The sequence below is a fragment of the Puma concolor genome, chromosome B3 (genome assembly GCF_028749965.1).
Source record: "Puma concolor isolate L17-30 chromosome B3, mPumCon1.1.hap2, whole genome shotgun sequence".
Classification (NCBI taxonomy): Eukaryota; Metazoa; Chordata; class Mammalia; order Carnivora; family Felidae; genus Puma; species Puma concolor.
In genome coordinates this window covers 6,747,926-6,769,264 of record NC_141672.1, presented here as the reverse complement: position 1 = coordinate 6,769,264, position 21,339 = coordinate 6,747,926, and the positions used below count along the sequence as shown (strand labels likewise).

Genomic DNA, 21,339 nt, shown 5'->3' with positions numbered 1-21,339 from the left:
GAAGCTTCTGCCTGTCAGGCATCTGGCTGCAGGGGGACCCTGCATTAGGTGGGTGCCCTATAGGCCTCCGTCCGTCCCTGGCATGGGACTGAAAAGTAGGTACAGGGGAGGAACCCGAGGCCCAGAAAAGTGAGGCGGCCTGCCTGGGTGGGGTCTGGAATCGCACCCCTCCCGACCGCCACCAAAGCCCATGCTGCCCACGGTCCTCCCCAGGGTGACCCACTATCCGCGCGGTCCCCACATGACAGTAACGTGACCAAAGATGGCTGGGGGAGGGGGACACACAACAGCTGTGCGGACTCGGTTTCCCACGGCGGAATTCTCCGAGCCCAATGGAAGTTTCTCCCCAATTCCTGGAAGGCCTACTTTAGCACCACTAACAGCACGGAACGATGGAGCTGGGGTAACAGCACCAGCAAGGGAGAAGGAGGAGGGGGAGGAGGAGGAGGAGGGGGGGGAGGACGAGGAGGGGGGGGGGAGGAGGAGGAGGGCAGAAGGCCGCAGCATGTGGGCCGGGTGCCAGGCACACATCATCAGCGCCCCACAGTTACTGTTGGGTGAGGAAACTGCAGCTTGGAAGGTCAGGTCACCCGGCCAAGGCTGGCAGGCAGCACGTGGCCTCCCTGGTGCAGGCTGAGAGCCCCAAGCACCCCAAGCCCCCTTCTCCCCACCCGTCCTCAAGTTACCCGTCCCAGATAACGGTTCAGAGACTCCCGCTCTTTGCAAACCACGGAACCCACCTCCTCTCCCCCTCCCCCCACCCCAGGATCTGCTACCCTCACCTCCCAGCTCCATCAGAACCCTCAGCACAGGTGGGAGAATGTAGTGGGAAGGGGACTTAGGAAATGTGAAGAACTCCTACAGAGGCAGACGCCTGCCCTGAGTCGGGTCTCCAGGCCGAAGCCCCCACCTCTGCCCAAGCGCCCCCCCCCCCCGCCCCCGCCCGTCTGTCCCCAGATGGGCCTCAGACACAGGCACCATGGACCTCCCCTGGCCGCAGCACACGGCCAAGGTGCAGGGCCCAGGGCCGTAACTGCACACATCAAGAGTGAGATTGCTACCTACTCATACTCCGCCATGTCCCCCAAGGGGGACAGAGAAGCAGCCCAGAAGGCCATGCTCCCACCCCCTGGGGGTTCTGTCACCCCTTGGCCAGGTGGGGAGGCTCCGGGCAGGGGAAGAGCAACAGCTGCTTGTTTAGTAAATGAACAAACGAACGAATGAATGAATGAATGAATGAACGAAGAATGAACGCCCTCCAGGATACAAAGTCCAGAAAGTTCCTCCTGCCACTCTCCTACTTCTCTGTCATTAAAAAAAAGAAAAGAAATAATTAACTGCTCCTTTTATGCCCATCTCCAAACTGCAGTGTCCCAAGGAAAGGGCTGATCCAGAGTCCTACCGGGGTGCAATGACTGACCGAATTTCAACCCCCATCTCACCCTGGGGGGGGCGGGCCGTGAGGGTGGAAGGGAGCCCACATATTTACAGGCCAGCCCCGCCCCTCCATCTCGGGATCCCCGCCTCTGGAAGCATGGAGGGCTAGAACCCGTCTGGACAACACACAGACTGTTGGTTCCAGGAAAGAAAAGGCACTCGGGGTCACCATGAGCACCTCACTCGCGACAGCCAAGCCAGAGACCAACACCCAAGAGGTTAACAGCCACCGGCTCACCGGCAACCGGCCTTGGGAAGCACAGCAGGGCACAGACGGGCTGCTCGAGCGCATCCCTCCCCAGCACAGACGGGAAGCAGGAACAGGGGAGGCCCAGGCGAGGCCAGCGGTGCCACGGGCCTGGGCAGCAGCTGTGCGGATTTCCGGAAGCCCGGGCGGAGAAGCGCCTGTGATTCCTAGTCCCCCTCTTAAAATATAAAGACTCAATTATCTTTGAGCAGCTTGCTTTACACATGAATTGACACATTTATTTTACAATAAATAACTGAAAGTTATCTGTGTTTCCTTTACTGTTAATCTACACAGAGAAATAATAAACAGGGCTTGTCTACAGAAATGCAAGTAATGCAAGTCCTCAGAATTCAATTAAGCTAAAATAATTAATGCTCCCACCATATTAAATTCCTTTACACATTGGAGCCACTGAAGTTTTATTCTTTAATCTTTTCCTTTTTATTAAATGAAGAAGAAGAAGAAGAAGAAGAAGAAGAAGAAGAAGAAGAAGAAGAAGAAGAAGAAGGAGAAGGAGGAGGAGGAGGAGGAAGAGGGGAAGAAGAAGAGGAAGGAGAAAAAGAAAAGTTGGTGCCCAAGTGGGGAGGGGAAAAAGGGAAAAGGGAGACTGGAAAGAAAGCATGATGTCTTTAGACATCGTGGTTGTCTTCAGCTGACACAGCATGGAGACTGTTTTGTGCCTTTGATTAAAATAACATTTTAAATGCTTTGAACAAACATATCTCTTTAGACTTCTAAGGGATTATTTTACATATTTCTTCGAGAATGAAGAAATCCATTCGTCCTGTTGCTGAACAGAAAAGGCCAAGAAAATCTTTCGTCACACATAAAATAAAAATACTGTGGGCTGCTGCAGTATTAGAACCCGAGAAAAGGGGTGTGGGGAGGGGTGGGGGGATGAGGACAAAGCTGCCTTGCAGATTAACTTTTGCCTTTTATGAAATCGCATTCAGTGGCTTTCTTAAACAAACCTGCCCACAGTGATCGGCAGGCTCTCACTGGGAAATACCTTCAACGTAAAACAAGGATTCAGATGGTTTTTGGTGAAAGCAAAATGCCTTTCCATCCATTGAAACAGTAGTAGGGACCAGAGTCTCATGGGCAGAAGCCCCCCCGTGCCAGAAAGGTCTGTGGACACTGATGCCAGGTGTTTATTCTACTGGAGAAAACTACGCCCCCAGTGTCAAAGAAAAGAAAGCCACGGGAACACCAACAACACCAACCTAAGGGACCCAGCACCTTTCTCGACCGGAGGTTCCAACCCTAACGAAGGCAGCATCGCTAAGCTCCACAGGGCATTCTGAGAAACCGGGGTTTACGTGACCATGGCCCTGAGCGTGTCTGGACATTCTCCTCAGAGCCCTTGGCAACTTGACAAGGTGAGAGGGGTCACTCCAGGACCCCACCAGAAGGCAAAGCCCACAGGCCAGTAGGATTTGACGGGGTCTCCCCAGCACCCGGCATGTGCCAGTGGGAGTCTGCACACAACCACAGTCTCTTCCCAAGAGAGAGCTCATTCATCCCATTTTACAGATGGGCACATTGAGGCCCAACCTCTCCAAGCTGCCAGGTGGCTTGCTTGCTGCATCACCCTGACTGCCTCCTGGGTGATGGGGCCCTCTGCTCCAGCAGGCCCACCCTCCGAGGAGGAGCACCCAGAGCCTCGGTCCCTCCAGCACCTCCGCTAGCTGCCATGCCGAAAACTCAGCCGGCACCTACTCGCACACTGAGGCACCAGAGGGGACCCCGATGGGAAAGTTCCGCTAGCGAATCATTTATGGAGCCCCTTGCTCATTCAGTCCTCACCCCAGGCCCACCGGTATTTTCACCCACTGTTAACAGATGAGGAAACTGAGTCCTAGACTCATGAAGCAGCTCGTCCAATGTCAACCGGCAGGATTTGAACCCTCATCTGCAGGCACCCTGATGCCATCTTTCTGTAGGTTCTAGGGAACACGGGCAACCAAGGCCCTCTTTCTCTGCTGGGCCTCCCAGGCTCAGAAGTACGAACCAGAAGCTTGCACGGAGCATGGGCTCCCCGGACGAGGCTCTGGTGTGCCACAGCCATGGCCCAACGGGTGCCAATTCACTGTGGCGAGCAGACCCAGCTGGAGGACGCAACCTGACACCTGCTCGTCCAGGTGGTAAGAGTCGGCTGTCCAGGTGGTCAGCTGAGTGGGCATGCCAAAGGGGAGGGGCGCGGTGCTCCAACAAGTCCCCACAGGCCCTTCCTTAGACCTCCTGGAAGGATCAGGCAACATCAGAAGGGGCCTCTGAGATCACCTCTTTTTACAGATGGGAATCTGAGGCCAGAGAGAGGAAGAGGAGGAAACGAGGGCTCCTGTTCCAAAGTGCCTGCCAGGCCCTCCCCTCAGGCCACACCTCATTCCACCTCACAACAACCCTACGGAGATAGGTCTCATTAGCTCCATTTCATAGATGGAAAAACTGATTTGTCCAAGTCGTGAACACAGACGCCAACCCAAGACTATCTGGCTGCACAGCCAGAGACTGAGCCAAGAACACCAGCAAACCGAGGGCCAGTTAGCCTTCCGAATTTCCATTCCGTACTCCCAGCCACCTATGGACTAGGCCCCACAACACAGTCTCACTGCCAAAAGCAAAGCCACCAGCGGCCAGCTGTGCCTCTCTAAGGCCCAGGCCTGTCTCGTCCTGAGGGTCACCCAGATGGTGGCCCCTCAGAAAGGGCCAGCCCTGGCTGGTGGTCCTATCCCCGTAGGCCCCAGATCCTCCCAGTACCGACCCCCGGCACAGCGAGGGGGGAGGCAGGCGTGGGACCCGGGAGGTGGCTGCAGCGGTGCCCTGGCCGGTGCAACGCTCCATACCTGCAATGTTCTCCTGCTTGGGGCAGATGCCTTTCGTGGGCGAGACCAGGTGGTCATCTTCGTCGGGGGTGACCTGGATCCCGATCTCCACCGGCTCGGACACTTTCCTGAGCTCGGAGCGCGAAGAGGGCGGCGGGCTGCCCTTGTCCAGGCCTTTGTCATAGCAAGCACCCAGGCTGCCGCCACACTGTTTCTTCTTGTGCTCTATAAAAACCAGGATGTCCCCCAGGGGGAAGTTCATCTGACACTGTCCACAGGTGAGCAGGTCAGGGTCGGGGCCACCCACCATCAGCCCCAGGCTGCTGGGCTCCTCTATTTCCAGACCCTCGTCTTCCTCGAGGATGGCGGCCTCCACATGGTCAGCCTCTGCTGGAAGAGAGAGAGGAGAGGGGGGTAGAGAAGACAGAGATGGGCTTAGGCAATCACAGGCACCCCTCGGCCATCCCAACCCTTCCCCACCAAGAGGGGGCCCCTCCGCTGCAGGGTACTAGAGGTCACCAAGTCCGCGCATGACCCCTGGAAGCCACAGATGGGCAAACTGAGGCCCCAGGAGCAACTCCGCAGCTCCCGTTTGTTGCTTCACTTACTGCTGAACTGACTGCTTTGTAGTTTATTTGCTGTCGATTTCCCCCCCTCCCTGCACCCCCCCTACGACATAGCATGTAAACACATACACGTGCGCGTGCACAGAACACCCATCCCGCTTTCACAAGAGGCTCAGTGTCGCGAGCCCAGTGCCCAGTGCTTCAAGCTAGAGACGAGTCTCTCCCACTTTACATCCTCTGAGAATCACCCAGGGAGCTCCGAACACCACCCCCCCCCCCCCCCCCCCCCCCCCCCCGCCACACACACGTACACACAGTGCTCAGACGGCAGCCCAGACCAGTTACAGGGAGATCCAAACGTCAGATTGTCTTTTTGTTTTTTTTTAAGACTCCTCAGGTGATTCCAGTGGGCAGCCCAGGCTGAGAGCTTCCAGCCGGTTCCCCCTGCCTGGGCTGGCTCGGCCGCCCCTCCCCCCTTCCCTTCCACCGTTCATTCATGTCCTCCCCATTCATGGGAGCCTTGCTTGTATTCCTCTACCTCAGACCTGGCTGCACCCCAGACAAGAAAGCAGAACCCCAGACGGGCGTCAGGCAGCCAGTCATTAGGAGAGAAAGAAGCCCGCATGCTCAGAAAGCAACAAGTGAGTGTTGGTTCAAAAAGAAATGCTGAAGAAAAACACAATGCCGGGGAAAGGACGCCGAGAGAGTCGGCTGGCTGAAAGGGGGAGCCGGCTTTCCTGCCAAACACCCTGCTCCTGGTCAGCCCTCCACCACTTTGTAGATTTCCCAACACTCATCAACTCCCCCACTGTCCTTTTTGTTGGTTGGTTTTATTTTTTCACTCCCAGAAAAAGAAAAGGAAAAAAAACAAAAAACAAAAAAACTGTTCAGGCTCCAAACGCATTTCTTGGCAGATGACAAGCCACACTTTCAATGGGCTGTACATTTTCACGTTTCTTTAGCAGCAGATATATTTCCTTTTTTTTTTTTTTTTTTTGGTAGGAGACATAGGACCCAAATATTTTGAAGCCAATAAATGTCTCAAAAAGCAGCAACCCCCAGGGGGAAAACTGGAGGGCTCGGCAGCCGAAAGTGTCATAAATAAGGGAAGTGGGCAACGAGGTTGCACACTCCCTCGGGGTCTGAGCAAACTTGGGTTGTAATTTTTCAGGAGCCAACGACTTGGTCGTAAAGACAGAGCAAGTGCCGGTGTCCTCAGAAAAGCCAAGGGACAGCCAGAGGTCTGCGACCCGAGGAGGCAGGTAAATTTTCAGTTGTATGGTATTTAGTGAGGGATGATGAAAACCACAGAGGAACAGAGAGAAGGAATGGAAGGGAGGAAAACACATTCCGTGGCAGTGAAGTGACTGACGGGCCAGAGCCAAAGAACAGATAATTTAAGGAAAAAATTCTGTGGCATCTTCTATCCTCCATATAAATCACTGTTCTGTATTTTCTAAACACAGCTTCTTCAGGGCCTGTGAGAGTCCATGGGTGATGCTGAATCTAGAACGGGCTGTATAATCCACAGAACATGGTCGAACCCGCGTGGACAGGTTGATACGCAGGTGTTGCTGGGAAGGGAAGTTACGATTCGAGATCCTGCCTGTGGTTACAGAAAAACAGACAGATTCCTCCGTGAATTACACGGAGACATGCATGAGACCCATGGCAGCACAAAAATACCACGAAGATGAGGAAATCCTAAATCTGTTGCCGGCATACCTCTAACACAAAGAACCTAAAAGGTAAGAGAAACAGTTTTCACCAAGCCAGCCCTGGGAACCATTCATTACACTCTAAAAAAAAAAAGAAAGAAAAGAAAAGAAAAGAAAAAAGAAAGAAATCCAGAATTTACTTAAAAAGGAGTTGGATACATAATTAATTTACCAATTTATTTTACGAAAAGATGCTTTGGTATGGCTCAAATGTAATCACAACCCTCACACCCGAACGGTGGTTGTAGGGGGGACCCAGATTCCTGCGAACGGTTTGTCAGAATGTAAAAAAGGTAATTATTCGGTGCTTCTTTTCCCTTTAATGATCTAACATTGAGCAATACTGTTTATATTGAAAAGCTCGCACCTTTAATTACCAATTACATACACATAATTTCAGAGCCAAAGGAGAGGGCTGTGAAAACAGTTCTTTAGAAATATAAGGATGTATTGTGCGCCATTTCTAGAGAGGGAGCTCTAATAAATGGGAGGAGGATGTCAAAATATTGTTTTGTTAAAAAAAAAAAAAAAGGAGAGAAGCACAAAGGAAATGAGATGAAAAGCAAAAAAAAAAAAAAAAGTACAAAATGAAACAGAGCATTCCGACAGACGGGGCAAGCTCCAAGCTCCGTGGTGGGAAGGGTGGCTGGACCCAGTCCTGTCTGAACTGCCACTTGCAAGTAGGCCTGGCACGTTGCTGCGTCACCGTCACCGAGGCGGCCACCCTTCCAGCGTGACCATCCTCGCTGAGGACCGGGAGGTGTTTCCTGCTGCTCAATAGTTTAATCTTTCTTTTCCTTGTTGTGTTTTGTTTTGCTTTTCATTAACTTTTTCAGCCCTGTCTGTCCGCTCCCCTGGGAGGAGCTCTAGAAAGCTCCAACACCTCCTCTCTGCTCCCAGGGTTTAAGCTACGTAATTTCAATTCGTCCCTTTAATTCAAAAGAAACACAGACTTCTTTCAAAATTAGCAAAGGTCAAGGAAGCCTGCCTGTCCCCAAGCTCTCCTGACTCTGCCTACTATCCTTTGCTAAGGACTGGGTACCAACACTTTTTTCCTTTCTCTCTCTCTCTCAACCTCTCTCTCTCTCTCTCTCTCTTTTTTTTTTTTTTTTTTTTTGGCAACATCTGGTTTTCTTTCCTTTATTTGGCCCTTTATTTGGCTCTCTCCGCCTTTTCACTTTCCTCATGCAGCAGGCCCTGTGAATACCCTGCACTGAGTTTGAAAGTATCCAAAACCCTTCACTGTGCTGCAGTCCTGACTCTGGGCACCGCCCCTCCCCCCAACCCCCCCCTGCAGCCAAGCCTCCTGGGCAGCCAGCCCTGCAGGGTGTCCCACAGAACAGCTCTGAACCCGGACTTCCCAGACCCAGGGCCCAGGGCCCAGCTAGCAGCCTCCTAGGGAGGGCCAGGGGCAAAAGAAACAAACAAATCTTGCCTCCCACTGTCAGTGTTGAAAGTCAAACTCAAAGATGACAGCTCCAAGAATGGGGTTTCCTCTCTCCAGCCCTGGGGTGTGGGGCCCTGCCGGGTGAGATACTTCCCAGGAAGGTGGCAACATCACCCCCAAAGTTCAGGGAACAGAGTCAGCATGAACCCCTCAACTGTCAAGTTTTGGGTCGCAGGGGGTGGACCGAGACAGCTGGCTGAGCCTGGAGGCTTGTGCTCACAGCCCTCGGAGACACCCCCAAAGACGGGCTGTGGTTTCATTTCCGCCGACAGGCGGATACCAAGCCGGGTGTGTGGGGTGCGTGTGCACGCGCGCGTGTGCGTCCCTTCTTAGAACCGTATCGACGCTGGAAGAAATAAAAGGAGAAAAAGCCACTTGGCCACACTCAAGGAAGGGCAAAGGGAGACACGTCTGGCCCTCCGGGAACCCTCCTTTCCCTGTCCTGCGGGCACCTGGGGCCTCAGGGCCCCACACAGCTCATTGACCCCATGCCTCTGCTGGAAGAGCCGGAGTGGCCCAAATGGTCACCCAGAGGCAACAAACCACCAGAAAAGAGAAAAGACACACAACAAAAACAGCTTTTCGAATTCCCAGACCCACCCAACAAACCAGCCCCTCAGGCTGCCTTGTCCGGCAAACTCAGGCCTTAAAGAAAGAAGGCAGAGATGAGGTCCTTCCTCTGGGAGGATTTCTGCTTTCGTGAAAAGCTCCCCAACTGTCAGGCGGCTCTGGAAAATACTGCTTGCTGCTCTCACTATTATGAGCCGAATAAAGTACAGGGATTGCTAAAATGTTTGACTTATTAAGAGGAAAAACGAGTGGACGCAGGGTCAGCTGTCACATTGGGGTGAGTTCTGAACTACGAAATGCTAAAGCTCCCAGACAAATACATATCCTGCCTCTCAAACACACACACACACACACACACACACACACACACACACACAGAGTTAATTTTCTTTTACAACAAAACCACATTTTATTTACAAGGGTAGGCCTCCTCCCAGCTGATAAACGCATTTAGAAGCAATGAAATCAGGGTTCGCAAATAATAATGGTTATTTGTTGTCAAGTAGATGGGGAAGCGCTTGAGCCTAAGACAAACTCCCCCATGCCTTAGCTCCGCTGGGAAGGAATTTGGGGCAGAAGACAGAAATGGAAAGACATCGTTAACACCGACCCGGCCAAGCAGCCAACAGGACCCCCCAGCAGCTGCAAAGGCTTAGCAGGGCCTTACCTGGCCAGTGATTTCCCCCACACGCAGGGCTCCAAGGGCCCCACCCGCCCTGGTCCATCTGTAACAACTGCCCATGCACCTGCCCTTTGGGGGATTCCAGCCAAGGGGCCGACCGCCTGCTGTCCCCAGAGTGTGTGTGCATTGCTTCACATACAGCACACAGGCCCATGTCGCCCTTACCCTGCACCGATTCAAATCCAAATCCCTAACCGCTAAGCCCCAGTCCAAAAGAAACCTATGAAGAATTATTGTTTCGGTGATGGGGGAATGGGTAGGAGAAGGATGTGGGGGGAGGGGTGCCAGGCTCTTAAAATCGTGTGCCACCAATGTCACAGCCGCCATCACGATGTGTACGCGTGTTTACGAGAAATGTTCAGCATCTGTCCGCCAGAGCTCTGCGTCCGACTGGAGACTTTACACCTGCTTCCTACGAAGACGGAAGCCATGCTCACCAATAATCTGTGAAGGGATCTTTTCATTCTCCTCCCCGAGAACGTTCCGGGAGGGGCCGAGACTCCAGGCGGCACCGACACAGCCACCAACACGCGCACTCGACGGAGCACAACACTTTCTGAGCTGCCATCAATTTTTAATTTATTGGATCCAAGAGAAAATAACAACCGTGGGGAGGGGAGGAAGGAGACGGGTGGATGGGAGAGAGAAGGAATCAATTCTTGGTGGAGAAAATAATCTATGACTAGATGGCGCTTAAAGGCACGACAAGAGGTTTTATGAAGTTCTCCGAACATTGGGAATAATGAAGTGCCCGGCAGAGGCAGCGGAGATAAGAGCAGAACGTCAGCCCAGCCAGGCATGCGTTAGGAGGAATGGCCTCACGGGGCCAGGAGGGGTTAGAACACGTCTGAGGGTGGGAGCCACCGTCCGGGCCCCAGCCCCGTCTGCCCACCGAATTCCTGCAGCCAGCAAGGCCGAGGGCGGCCTCTGGCCCTGGGAGGACACAGCCTGGCAGGTATAAGCAGGCCGCCTGGCACAGGTGAGCTCCTTCACCTGACCCCCTGCCCTCTCGGGAGGACTGAGCAGTACAGCCGGTCCAGGTCTCAGAGCTGCTGGCCGAGACCCTGTGCCTCTCCCAGATGCTCCAAAGGCCTCCTGTCTACCGCCCTCAAATCCGCTGTCAGGACGGGCACACGTGGGGGCCACCACCCCACCAGGCCCCTTCTGCTCCACACCAACCCCTGCTGGAGCCTCCAGTGAAACTGTCGCAATTTCTGGCAGCCGGGTAGGAAGACAGGGAGAAGACTGAAGACACCTCCTTGTTGGGCAACCCGTGGACATGACCTGGGTCATGTCTGGCTGACGGGGCCTGCAGGGGAAGGCCTGAGTCTGGCCTGCATTCCAGGAAGGCGGGGATTCCTGTTGGGGGTACAGGAAGAATCTCAGTCACCCAGCCCTGTGACAGAGGCTGGATGGGGAGGTCTGAGGGTGGGAAGAGGACCCCCCCACATGCACACACTGTCCTACACAACCCAGCCTGGTTTCAACAACAGCTCCTTGAAAAACATCCCAACTTGTACTGAAGACCATCACCCGACCTTCCCTTCCCCCCCCCCCACCGCATCCACCTCTCCAGAACTCCAAAAACTGAGCTCAGGGGGCCTGGTCTCACACATTCAAAGGCAGCCAAAGAAAAAAAAAGGGCGAAATGAATAAAGAAAACAGCGTTCAGGTGCGCTCACAGATCCTGTCCATGACTAAAAGGTTACTAATAAAAAGCCAACTCCACAAAACCAGAGAATGGAGTGACCTATGTTTTGATAAATAAAATAGTTGCTTTAAAAGTAAAAAAAAAAAAAAAAAAAAAAAAAAAAAAGAAAGAAAAAAGATTTACCACCATAGAAACCCTTCCAAGCACGTTCAGCAGAGTCCACAAAGCTGCAAATGCCTTAAATCTGCAGAGCCACAACAGGGCTCATAATGACAGGATATAAAAGCACGCTTTGAGGCCAAATGAAGAGATTTGTTTTATTTAATGCTATGCTTTTTCAAAGGTGCTAAGCAGAAGAAAAGAAGGACCCTTACAGGACACCAGCCTGTAAGCCTTTAGCCGGAGGACATTCTCTGAGGCTGAGAGCGACAGAGGAAGGACAGAAGCCATTTTCAACATCTCCTTTCCAAGGTAGAAATTTAAACATGACCCCATGAAAAAAAAAATTTTTTTTTTCTTAGCAGCACATCCATTTCTGAAGCACACGCTAATCACAGCAACACTGGCATTCAACTTTCTCGAGTCATTTATGCGCGTTGTTTTAGCAGAGAACTCACCAGCACATTCACAAATGTATTTGTATTTCTGCAGTTCAGTGGAAGGAGGTCATAAAAAAAAGTTGTGTACAACAGAGGATTTTTTTTTTTTTTTTTACTTTGAAGTTACTTAATTTTGTGTGGTCTGGGATTTCACTCTAGTAAAATAACTCGGGCTGGCTAATTCAACACCCAAGCAGATTATCAGCTCTCTTGGAGGAAAAAAAAAGAAAAAAAGAAAGAAAGAAAGAAAGAGAGAGAGAGAGAGAGAGAGAGAGAGAAAGAAAGAAAGAAAGAAAGAAAGAAAGAAAGAAAGAAAGAAAGAAAGAAAGAAAGAAAGAAAAAGAATTTCTTGAATTTCAGCAACTACACAAAAGACTTGCGTGTGTCAAAATGCCGGACGCAAAGTCCCGATGAACGCAGCACCATTAATCAAACCTCGATCTGGTGTCACTTTTGCCAGTAAAACCGATGCTGTTCCCCACCCCCGCGCCCCCCCCCCCCACTGGCTCGTGCAGTAGACGAAAGAAGCGTGTCCCTGTGCTTTCGCGGGTCTCCAAATAGCCTGCTGTTGGCACTTTTTATACACGCCTTGGGGAAAGTACTGCTCAAAAGAGGCAATCAACAAACAGCTTTTCTTGGGGAGGGGTAGAGAAATGGGGACCAGAACACGAGCAGATCTCACTGCCTCCCTGGAAAGGAAGAGAGATTTGTGGGAAGAGGGAATGGGGTGGGGGGGCCCACAGGGCACGCAGGACCCCAGACACGATCGTGTGAGTAAATGGAGAGCACTGCGAAGCGACAAAGCCATACTCAGAGCAGCTGGGTGACATTCATTCATTCCCAGTATCTCTCTGTGCCCTCTCCCCATGAAAAAATACGTCAGTGTGCCTACAGCTACCACCACCTTCAGAGAAGGATGCTCAGCTGGCATCAGCAACTTGACCGTGTGGTGCTGGGTGCAGTCCCCAAGGAGCGTTTATTTTTCCTTATCCTCCCAGATGTGACCCCAGCATTAAACCTGGAGTCCCAAGTCCTCAGAGAGCTTCCGCTAAAGGTAGGCCCTAACGGGACAGCCAGAGGGGCCTTTCTCTAGCCACACGGGATGCAGGAGGCCGTCCCCAAAGGTCAAGAACCCCATCTCTACCCTCCCCACATACATTGTTTTTGTCAAGCACCGTCATATCTGCAGTCCGTGTTCAGTTACAGCTCGCGAAACTCTCCCAAGTTCCAAGGTGAAGGATTGGCTATTTCTAAACTGAATTTTTTTAACGATATTCTGCAGGCCGAAGGCCACTGCCCAGCCCAAGGCTGTGAGGTGACTGTGCCACTTCATCTTGAGTTGTCAAATGAGCCGCGATATGCTTGCGACTGGCTCAATTCAAACATTGAATGAAGTAGAGAAATCATCAGATAAATTGCTGGCCCTCCGCACTGGAGAGTGAAGCCTCTTTCTCAGCTGATGACAGCACTAGGCTTTTGTCTGACCTAATTTATTTCTCTTTCAGGTTAGAATAAAGCACTCTTTCCAGTCTCAGGGCAACCTCTTCTGCCCATATACTGAACTCAAGCACAAGACTCGGGGTTAACTGTGCTGTCTGCAGATTTCTTGAACTTGGAGAAGACATGATAGATCCAGAAACCCCGTGATCAAAAGCACATATATGCCCCAGCACTAAATTACACATTTAGGAGAGAAAGAGTCTCATTAAGAGCCATCCATTAAGGGCACTGTTGGGGGTGAAAGGTATTAGCAACGCTGGGTCTAGCAAGCCTATACTCCTTCCAAACAAAGTTTTACACGTTATTTGAGTTGGCATTTGATATCTTTGGGGAATGGTGCTATTTCCCTTAGTACAGTGGGAACATTAGCTAATAAATGGAATTGAGAATCCAAGTGTTATACAACCTGAGCTAAAAGGATTTCCATTCATCAAGCTGTTTTAGGAGCATGACTCCCAAAAGCAGTGATTCTTGACCGTTCCCCGGGTCTCCGACATACAACACAGAAATGGACAAAATGATGTATACTCTTCCCAGAGTCCCGCCCTCAATCTGATCACGGATGCCTTAAGAGCCTAATGGAATTTGCAGAAAGTCAAGACCACAGACTAATAGGGGGAAACACACCCGTTCGAACTAACCATTCTAACTGTTTAAAAAAAAAAAAAAATCGGGAAAAGAAAAAAGAAAAAGGCCCCCATCTGCCTAGTGAGGGCTTGTAAATCAATGCCAATAGCTTGAAAATGATTTCTCAAACTTATATTCTCATTTTTGTCCCGCTCGAATCTCTGCAGGAAAATCAATATTACAACTTCACACTTAAGACATTTTGCAGCAGCAATGCAAAGTGCTGCGGCAGCGGGTGGAAACCCACGGAAGCTCGCTCCTGGCCCATTGTAGCGAGGCGCCAAGGCATGACACGGGCACCGAGCTCCCCCTAGCTGCCAAGTGGCACCAGGCACGGCGCGGCGTTTCAGGCTTGCCATCAACCAGAAGCCAATTCAACTGAAAGTTTGTTTTGGAAAAGTATTTTATCACAACAAGCAACAGAGAATGCAAAGCAATCAGGAAGGGAGATGAAAAAGGAGAAAAGGAAAGGCTGGTCGAAGACATGCTCTAAGCTCAAAGCGTCGAGAGCTCGCTTGTGGTAAGGCGCTAGAAACTGGTGCGCTCCACAGTCAGCAGCTGGCATCTGTAAACGAACCGCTCTGCGTGTTTCCATCTGACCTGAGACCTAACGCCAATTACCGTCAGATGCACCTAAAGCTGGCCTTCTCTTCGGTCACGAAGCCCCCTTTGGTCCCGCACTGTGGTCAGCAAAGTGTCCCACCCCAGCCGTCTGACCCCAGCCTCCCTCCATGTTCCTAAGGCTTCACCAAAGCCACCGCATTCGCTCCAGCACTTGAGAAATGATTCGTTTTCGGTTACGAAATATTTTGAAGGCCAGACAAAAATCGCCAAGGCCAAAGTACGGGCAGATAGCAAGCTCCCACCCTTAAAGGAAGAAATATGCATATGTACATAATATTCAGGGAGGGAAAGAATACCCTTTAAAAATATTAAGGGTTGTTAAAATACGCTCACGGCTGTTTTCTCTCAGGTGTGAATTACAAATGAATAAAATCAGCCTGGCATAACACCTCTGATGAACACATTTTTATTCTCCCGTGGAATCAGAGCAGCTGACTTATATCACACTTCTAATGATATGGGGTTCCCTTCTGTGCAGAGTGGGAGACAAACTTCACTCCCCCTACCCACCACCCCCCCCCAAAAAAAGAGGGGCCCGTGGCTTGTGAAATTTATCGGAGGCCCAATCTTGAAAGACTGTGGATAACTGGAGATACACTATACCCCAGAGAGTTAAGGTCATTGTGAAGCCAGCCACCTCCAAAACACACAGCCACAGCAAAACCCAATTTAAAAGGCAACCGTGAAATTAACACAGTTAGCCTAACTTCCCGTGTCAAACCTTGGGTCTCTAGTTGTTTTGCAAAATCGTGAATTCATACAGAAAATCACTGATCTTCCAAGGAAACCTGTTGGTAGGTTGTTGAAAAATCACCTTCGCTAGGGTTGTATAATTTGCCATGGACATCTTATTTTCTCTGAAAAGCCTTGGAGCTCCTTCATGGACTGGAGTGCATTTCATTCCCCCTACTCTCCCTGTCTGGCACAGTGGGCTCACAACCCTTCCCTCTGCCTGGTCAGCCACTGCCCCCTTCTTCTTCCCTCCTCACTGTTGTCACTGTGTTGTTTTGTGTTTGTTTTTATTAATAGCTGTGTCTGTCCTCCGGTTCTAAAAGCCATACCCATCTGGGTCAAATATTTTGAAACAAACCAGAAGCCCAGGTTTCCATCCCCAGCTGTCCCCCACACTGGTTTATACTTCTCTCCGTCCCTGACTGTATATCTAACCAGCTCACTACAGAGCTCTTCTACCCCCCCCCCCCAAGATTATCTGCTATTTCTGTGCTCTTCCCGTTTCCCAGACCAGCAGTTATGCTAAGTTGCATCGTCTCTAAAGAACCACGGGCTGCCACCCCACTGAAGACACACCACATTTGGGGCAGTCCCTTTCACATTTAAAATCTAAAATGCGAACCCCGGGTCAGGGCCTGTGACAGCACTCATTTTGCTGGCCAGGGCTCTCCAGCACCCTAAACCCACGACTCCTGCATCACTGTGTAGAGACACTTCCACAGGCCACGCAGCCTAAACTGCATCTAATTCTTGCCATTCCCCTTTCTGCCCTCCCACCTCCCGGGGTGACACAGGACAAACAGAAAAGCCAGCTGCTTTTTTATCATAAATAGCCTTGTCTGAAAACTGGTTGGACCACTCTCTCTGCTTGACCCCCTGCACATGCCCTGAGCTCCATGTGCCCCTGAAAGGCAGGCAAGATTTCTTTCTCGCCCCTCTTTTCCTTTGCCTCTCTCTTCTCCCTCCCGCCCTGCTCCAGTGGCAGCCAGCGGCTGTCTGTCCCCAGCACCACTCCGAGCAAGGCTGAGAGACAGAGGGGGAACAAATGAAGGATGGAAGGATGTTGCACCAGGCACGCCTTGTCCCCCATGCCCAGCTGCCACCAGTCTTCCTGACCAGGGCTTTCTCCTGTTGTCCCAGGAATGCCAGAGGAGGAGAGAGCAAAGGCAAAACAAACCTACCTGCTTCTTCCCCCCCTTAAACACAACTGCAAACACTCCCGACTCCTTTCGCTGCTTCCAGCCTGGCGATGCAGCCCTAAGATTGCTCCCCACTGCCCGAACACCCCCCCTCAACTTCCCCCTCCTCAAAACCCCTCACAATTACACAGAGGGTATGGAGGGGCAAATTGCCTCCTAGAGAAATTAACCTCTGCCAATATAGACATTGTAACCACCAGTCCACCATCTAAAGGGGGTGGGGGGGGCGCAGAGGCATAAGCTGATGGCTACTGGCTTGGTAAAAGGACAGAATGTCAACCGGCCAAAAAGGGACCTTAATCAAACCATGCTCAAGTCTGGTTGTAAAACATTTTGTTTTAAATGCAACCAGTGAGTCTTCAATGGTGCAAAATAAAAGGGAAGTTCTGTTCCCTCCCACCAAAAACGCATCCCTCTCCCAAGGCGAACCCCGCTTTAAAATCTATTCCCCTCCCCGAAAAAACAATAATAAATCCACAAATTCTTACTAATGTATCTGCTGTAACAAAGGAGAGACGGCAGCAGCAAATGCTCCGAGCAGATGGCTCCTATGCTGGGTGTTCAGGGGAGGGGAGAGCCCCTTTATATATTTATTTATTTATTTAAATTTTTTAAAATATAACATAAATATTCGGCTCTCGGCCGCCCCGCAGCCAGTCCTCGGCTGCGGCTGGGCGCGCAGCCCTCTCCACCTCCGCGCGGGCTGCCCGGCCCCAGCCCGACGAGGTGCTCGGACGATTCCAGGAACACAACCTGTCCATGGTCGCGATGGCACCCTGAGGATGTTTTATTTCTATTGCAATTAAAAAAAAAAAAAAGAAAGAAAGAAAGCAACGGCGATCTAGGTAGGCACCGCGAGAGAAAGGACCGCGGGGAGATGTTCGCGCGCCGCGGATCAGCGGCCCCGCGGGCTGCGCCGGGCCGGGATCGCTGCGAGCCGTCCTTCCCCCTGCAACTGTGCGGGCACTCGGGGCGAGCTCCCCTGCAAACACCGTACCTGGCCGGCTCGCGCTCGCTTTTTCCCCTTTCTAAATAAACCCAACTGGGGCGCTGGAAACTGCTGCGTCTCTGCCCCGCTGCCTGACTTTGCCTGCCCGGCCCCTTGCTGGAAATCCACACGATTTCAGCCGGCGGATTTCCACGGCGACCTGCCTTGTTTATTTAGAGAAGCGAGATGAAACATACTGAGATAGAAAGATGGGTAAGAGATTGATAGGTCTCTCTCCTTTTCTTTTTTCTTCTTTTTTTTCTTTCTTTCTTTTTTTTTTTTTTTTTTCTTTCCTATTTTACAAGCACATCCTTGTCTTACCAATCCTGGCTGTCAATCCTTTTTCCCCGTGGCGGGTTTTTTTTCACCAGCCCCCAATCCCCCCACCTTTTTTTGGAGTGGGGGATAGAAGACAAGATCATCCCAGGAGACAGACGGAGGTGGGGAAATGGGGTGTGGGGGGGGGAGGCAAGAGCCCAGCAAACAGCCGCGCAGCTGGATTCTTTTGCAAATAGCAAGAGGAGGGGAGAGAAAGGCGGCAGCGGAATGCTAGGACCGGCGTGGCCGGCGCCCTGCCCGGCCGAGTGCAGCGACCGGGGACTCGGAGCCGCCGGCGGCCCGTAGCCCCGCATCTCCCCTAGGCCAGAGCGCACCCCGCTCTCCTCCGCCCGCGCCGTAAGAGCGGACCCACGCGCTCGCCAACTTTTCCCCACTTCCCGGCTCCCCCCTCCCCCTCCGCTCCCCCAGCCCCCTCCCCCTTCTCTCCAAACCCCGCCACCAGCGCCGCCGCCGCCACACACGCCGCTCGGAGGGGCGAGCGTCCAGCCGGGCTCCGCGTGCACACACACCTCCTCCAGCCTGCGCGCCCCCTCCCCGGCCCGGAGCCCGCTCCGCAGGCCCTGGAGCCCGAGGCGCGTCTGCCTGCGCAGCGCTCCGACTCTTGGGGCTGCAAAGAAACTTTCCTATGCCCCCCCCCCGCCCCCCACCATGCTCTGGGCCGACGCAGCTGCCTCTGTGAGCCCGCGGGCGGCCCCGGCGCTCGGCCCGGCAGCGCCCGGCTCGGTGTACCCAGCCCCGGGCACCCGGAGCCCCATCCTCCGGCCCCTGGCGCGCACGCAGCGGACACTTACGGGTGATGAGCTCCCTCTGGGACAAGTGCTGCGGGTTGCCCTGTTTGCGGCGGGACATTGCCCCGGCATCTATTCTGGCATCGCCCGGAGAGCTGCACTGATGGGGGGAGCCGGGGGAGGGGGTCCGAGCCGCCGCCGCTGCCGCTGCCGCTGCCGCCGCTGCCGCCGCCGCCGCCGCCGCCGCCGCCGCGCCTCCTCCTCTGCCCGGGTTGGTGTTTTGTGTTTTTTTTTCCCCCTTCCTCTCTTGCCCTCTCTTCCTCCTCCTCTTCTTCTTTATTTTGCTCTTTCTTCTATGCTGTTTTTTGCTTTGTTTGCAAAAAGAAAAAGAGAAGGAAAAAAAGAAAAGAAAAATCTCTCGATCTAAAATAGGAGAAAGAGGCAAAAAAAAAAAAAAATCTGCTGTTGCTTGCCGCGGACTGGCTGGTTTCTTTAAAAATATATTCTTTTCAAGGAAAAAAAAAATCGCTTACACTTCTTCAAACTGCTTGGCCTCCTGGACTTCCAAATGTCTTCTTGAACTTAACCGGATTTTGCACCGGCTCCTGACACTTTCTTTCAGGGTCTGGTAGGTGGAAAGCGCACTTCTACCAGGAGGTGGGGGGGGTGGGGTGGGGGGGGGGGAGAAAAATGCAAACAAATAAAAAATAAAAGAAGGGAAAAAAAGCAAAGAAAACTTGGGGACTTGTCTCGTACCCCCTCACCCCGCCCCCTCAAAAAACCCAAAGCAATGTAAAACTGCCCGGGTTCGGTTGTTTCTGGGCTTTCTGCGGGCTGCCTGTTTTTTTCTCGGAGACTGACCCTTCCGAGGCTCTGGGGGGACTCCAGGAGCGGCTCCTTCCCAGTTCACCTGGCAGGCTGGCGCCGGCCGGAGAAGCTGCCGGGTCCCCGCGAGCGCTCCCCAGCGCTCCCCTGGCGCCGCGGGCCCGGGGGGAGCGGGGCTGAGGGGCGGCTCGCCCAGTGCGCCTGGGTCGGTGCGGGCGCGGACTGGGAGCTATAGATTGCAACGTGAAGATGGCGGAGTCCGGGTTCTCTGGGAGCTCTCGGTCTCTCTATGGCTGGGGCTGCCTCTGTACAATGGGATAAAATTCAAGTTCAAGTGCGGACGTGACGTTTAATCTGCACTAGAGACAAAAAGACCCAGAGAGTCGGAGCACTGGGGGCGACTAGCGGTGGCTTTTTAACATTGTACCCTGTAAGAGAACAAGAAAGCACACACAGAGACACACACGCGCGCGCGCGCGCGCACACACACACACACACACACACACTCGCCCGTGCGCACACTCGTCCAGGCCGGCCACACGTGCAAACAGCGTTTTGGGGCGCTCCTCTTCTCCCTGTGCACCCGCAGCGCAAAAGGGGAGGGGTAGGAGGGTATTTTTAAATAAAAGAAAATCCTGTTCATCCCTCCTCCCCTCCGGGGAGCAGGACCCCCTGAGAAGGAAGGAGGAGTAAGGAGTGCGTGGAAGTTAGTTGAATCAACGCTAGTCCCCACCTACCCCGCCAAAAGCTCTTTTGAACTGAAGGGAGGAAGGGCTGTGTTGAGTGGACTGGGGTCGACAAGGGGACATGGTCAGTTTATTTCACCCCCTTGGAGAAGAGCTTAGCTGTTTTTACTTTTGTTTTATTGGGGGGGTCGGGGTTAAACTTCCAAAAAATGTCTCCTATAGAAATCCTTATATTACACACTCTGGGAGAGCCACGCCGACAAAATAAAAGACAGTAAGAGAAAGAAAGAATTAAGAGCACAACTGGGGGAAAAGGGAACGTGAGACCTTGTGTGAGTCCCATTCCGGAGGGAATATTCATTCACCCGAATCTGTGCCTTTCCCCCATAAACTCATTGAGGTCAAACACGGGTCCCACTCCCTGAGGCCTGGGTCTGTGGGAAGCGTAGGGGTCAGGGGATAGGGTGCTCCGCGTGGGAGAGGGACATGCACGGGTTGGCCCAGAAGTGGGCGTGGCCGGATCGCTGAAGATACTCGGGTGGGTGACCCCCTCCGGTCCCCCAGTCCCCTCTCACCCCCCTGACAACTACTGACACCTGCAAGTAAGCATCCACCCCCATCCCCACCCCCACCCCCAGTGCGCCTCCGCCCAGGGCAGGACTTGAAATCTCCCGTCAGACTGGGAAGGACACAGCTGCCTTGTCAGCCGTTTGATCTCCAGCCGGCGAGGACAAGAGGAGTTGTGGGGGCCTGTCCGTGGCCTGGGGACAAGGCCAGGCCTCGGCCGCGTGGACATCTCCCTCACCCCGCACCCCATCCCTCCTCAGGCCGCGGCCAACTTCATCTTATGTGATGATCTGCCTCCATGGCTGGGAGCGCCACGCGCTGGACCCCTCTCCCATCTCAGGGTTCCTCTGGTCTGGGCCGGGAGGCGGCCAGGGCGGGTCGGGGCCTGGCTCAGGGCTGGGCTTCGCGGGCGAGCCCAGCTGCACCCACCCCACCCCGCCCCCAGGCCGGGCTCCGGCGGCTGCACTCCAGCGACTGGCTGGGCGGTGACGCCTCCCGGCGCGCCGCCTCCCTCGGGGCCTTTTCCTTGGGGGACACATGGAGTTTTAGCTCGCCCCCAAGGTCTTGGGTGGGGCGAAGACACCAACAACTTAGAGCGCAGTGAACTCCCAGTCCAAACCCCCACCCCTAATTTAATAACAATAAAATGTGCCCTAGCATGCAATTTTAAGGACTGGGCTGAAGGGTCTGCGTCCGAGGAGGTGAGCACTGGGCAGGGAGGGGGTGGGTAGGAATCGGCATTCCCCCCACCTCGACTACACACAGCTGCCCTCCACCCC

The 21,339-nt window shown here is 53.0% G+C and overlaps 1 protein-coding gene across 4 annotated transcripts in view; it reads right to left on the bottom strand.

Annotated features, from left to right (window-relative positions):
* BCL11B (BCL11 transcription factor B) overlaps positions 1-19,692 on the bottom strand; it is a 97,971-nt gene extending 78,279 nt beyond the window's left edge. Inside the window, exons 1-3 of one of the 4 annotated variants that reach the window (XM_086708843.1) lie at positions 19,016-19,690; positions 18,546-18,850; positions 4,534-4,902 (exon numbers count right to left, since the gene is read on the bottom strand). In XM_086708843.1, the coding sequence (XP_086564969.1) occupies positions 4,534-4,902; positions 18,546-18,603 (427 nt within the window). In that variant the 5' untranslated portion in view covers positions 18,604-18,850; positions 19,016-19,690. Of the gene's footprint in view, positions 1-4,533; positions 4,903-18,545 lie in introns of all 4 variants that reach the window. The other 3 variants (XM_086708845.1, XM_086708846.1, XM_086708844.1) reach the window with 3 other exon arrangements.
* Between the last annotated feature and the right edge of the window lie 1,647 nt (positions 19,693-21,339).